This window comes from Numida meleagris, chromosome 3 (genome assembly GCF_002078875.1).
Source record: "Numida meleagris isolate 19003 breed g44 Domestic line chromosome 3, NumMel1.0, whole genome shotgun sequence".
Taxonomy (NCBI): Eukaryota; Metazoa; Chordata; class Aves; order Galliformes; family Numididae; genus Numida; species Numida meleagris.
In genome coordinates, this window is record NC_034411.1 from 15,286,494 (window position 1) to 15,289,525 (window position 3,032).

Here is a 3,032-nt window from a genome sequence, read left to right on the forward strand (position 1 = left end):
TCCCGGACCCGTGTGGGAAAGCAGCCTCCCCCATCCCAACCCAAAAAGAGGGTTGTGGGTGGTGTAATTCCAGACGGGACAGCCTCACTCCTGCAGTGCCAAGCCCCTACCTACACCCTGTCCCCTGGAAAGTCTGCGTGAGTTCACCCTGAGTGCAACCTGGCTGCGGGGCTGCTCTGAAAGCCCACCGTGCGAGTACTTGTTGCCTCTCTAAACCGCCCCACTTCCCAGCCTTGCCGAGCCACAGGCTTCGTCTGCCCTGCCCTGCACGGCCGGGAGGGGAGCAGCCAACCCCGTCGCGCCGAGGGGCGGGGCGCGGTAGGGCGGGGTCTGTGGGCCGAGGCCGCCGCCCGCCCACTCCGAAGGCCTTAAAATGGGGGCGACTGGGCGTAGCGCGCACTGCGCAGCCATGGCGGGCGCTCGGAGTGTTGTGGTGCTGCTGGCTGCGGCCCTGATGCTCGCTGGCGCTGTCCTGGGCAGCGAGGAACGTCCCCGACTTCTGGGGGCACCCGTGCCTGTGAATGAGAACGACGAGGGCTTGCAGCGGGCCCTGCAGTTCGCCATGGCCGAGTACAACAGGGCCAGCAACGACAAGTACTCCAGCCGGGTGGTGCGGATCATCAGCGCCAAGCGGCAGGTGGGTGCGGGCCTGCGGCTCCCGGTGCAACCTGTGTGTGCGTGGAGTGCTGTGAGAGTTGGGGTTTCTGAGGTTAATTCAGGCTGTTCTGCCGCAGAAGGTGGATGAAAGATCGGGGCTTATGGCTCTGAATGCTAGGATTGAAATATTGGTATCTTTCTTATGCTGCTTTATGAGCTAATGCACTTTTGCTTACCGATTAAGGAAGCTGCACTTACTTGTTTACTTGGATCTTGTTTGCTGTTTGGCAAGGGATGCTGAGTGTCTCTTCTGCAAAGGTTGCCGCACACTGCCATGTCTGTACTTTTTGGCTGGTTGTGCTAATGTGTCAGCAAAAGGACCTTCCTTTCTGTTAGATTCTTCATTTTAGAGAGACCTTAAGTATGTGCTGCAACTAAAGCTGACACTGCCTGTGGTCTTGTTGCAGCTCGTGTCTGGAATCAAGTACATCCTGGAGGTTGAGATTGGTCGGACAACTTGCCCCAAGTCATCGGGTGATCTCCAGAGCTGTGAATTCCACGATGAGCCAGAGATGGCTAAGGTAGGCTCTGGGCAGGATGTGCTGCTCACTGGGTTCCTAGTGCCTTCCTTCCCTCTGGGAAGGTATGGGTAGCATCACCTGTCTGCTTCTAATAAGATCAGATGCGTCATGCCTTTAGACTGGGCAAGATGCTGCCCTTGCAGAACTTGTCTTGCCAGATAATGCTCACAGAGGGAGGGAGGCCTTTCAGCATGCCTAAGTGGAGACCTCAGGCTGTGGTGCACAATAGGAGTACACGTGCCTCAATCTTATGGGTGCGCATGGCACTCATTCCAGGGATATGCAGAGGAAACTTTGCCAAGAAGGGATTACTTAGGGGTCTCCTGCCTGTCAGTGTGGTGCCCTAAGTCCTCATGCCCATCTCAGCTCCTCCCGTGCTGATGGGAACAAGCTCAACTCAGTGCTCTCTCATGAGAGACTCCCATTTCTGTGAATCTTACTTTGGGCTAAGCACTGATCTCAGCTGGATTACCCTGGTTCTCTTGAGTTATGCAGCAGCCCTATGTCACGCTGCATGCTGTTTTCTTAAGAAGTAATGTAGCTTTTCAGGTTAGTGCACCAAATTGTCTGACTTAATTTGGTCAGTGTCTGGTTCTTGCTGTTATTTCTTTACTGGTATTAACTGGTAATAGGCTGAACTTCTCTGTACATGTTCCTTGTGCCTGCACGTGTGAGAACTGACACTGCACAGAAATGATCTACTAAGCTCCTGGCTAGAAGCTTGCCTGTGCATCAACATGGCTGCCATGGTTAGGCAGGCATGCACAAACAAATTGGTTAGCTGTGTGGGCCTGCCTGCCTGTGCCCTCAGAGCTTACACTGGAGTATTATCCAGGCTGAAAGCTCTACAGCATTGGGAACTAGTGTGTGGAAGTAGCTTGGTGTTGTGAAACACTGACTGCTTGGCTTCTGCGTTAGTGTTTGGGATAAATGATTAGTCCTGAGCAGGTTCTAAGTGCGGGGTTCCAGAATACACTGCCAGGAAAGCGCAAATCCAGAGTCATAAGAGTGGCACACGTTCAAGGATCACATAATGGAGTAGATCTGTGTAGAACAATGATCAGTGACATCGTTGTATGCACTTAATCTGATAATTGATTTCTTTTTCTCTCTCCTCAGTATACCACATGCACCTTTGTAGTGTACAGTGTTCCTTGGCTAAACCAAATTAAACTACTGAAAAGTACCTGCCAGTAAGCCTCTCTTGGCTCCAGCAGTGACCAGCAACCAGTTACTCAGATGGAGGAAAAAAGAAGCAATAACATGAATTGAGATGGGTTGTATCCCTGCCTGTTAACTCACACTTCTGTATGCTTGTGCTATGCAAGTAAAACTATGTAATCTTCCTATAAAGCACAGAATGATCTCAACTTTATTTTTTCCTCTTTGTAGTTATATTTTGGAGTAGCTGTCTTCTCACAGCTTTCCCAATAAAGCAACTCCAATGTCAGAATTGAGGATAAAGTTGGTGTCCCTGTAAAGTGACTACTGTAAACATTAAAACTCAATTCATCATTGCTGTTGTGTGTGCTTGCCTTTATATGGGTGCCTGGTGTCTTGGAGGGAGGGTTTGTGTTTATCAGCAATATCCCATGCCCGAAGGATGGGGTGAACAGAAATGTGGGGTCCTGATTACAGCAGGAATAAATCTATAAGAGTTGAAAGTCTGTAGCTGTTTTGACTGAAGAAATGTTTGGGCCTTGAAAATGCCATAGCTTGTAATGCTGTCTTTTGGGAAGGCTAACCAGAACTTATGTGAAGTGTGTGATCAGTTCCTGCTGGAATTCTGCATCAGCTGCTGTGTTGCAGAGCTGCATGTGTTAATGCAGCTGTGCTGTGTAAGAATTAACCATG

General features: G+C 50.4%; 1 protein-coding gene across 1 annotated transcript; it reads left to right on the forward strand.

The window, feature by feature from the left end:
- On the forward strand, positions 364-2,693 carry CST3 (cystatin C). Its single transcript, XM_021393057.1, has 3 exons — positions 364-637; positions 1,065-1,178; positions 2,298-2,693. Exons 1-3 carry the CDS (start codon positions 374-376, stop codon positions 2,373-2,375), a joined length of 456 nt encoding a protein of 151 aa, XP_021248732.1. The 5' UTR covers positions 364-373; the 3' UTR covers positions 2,376-2,693.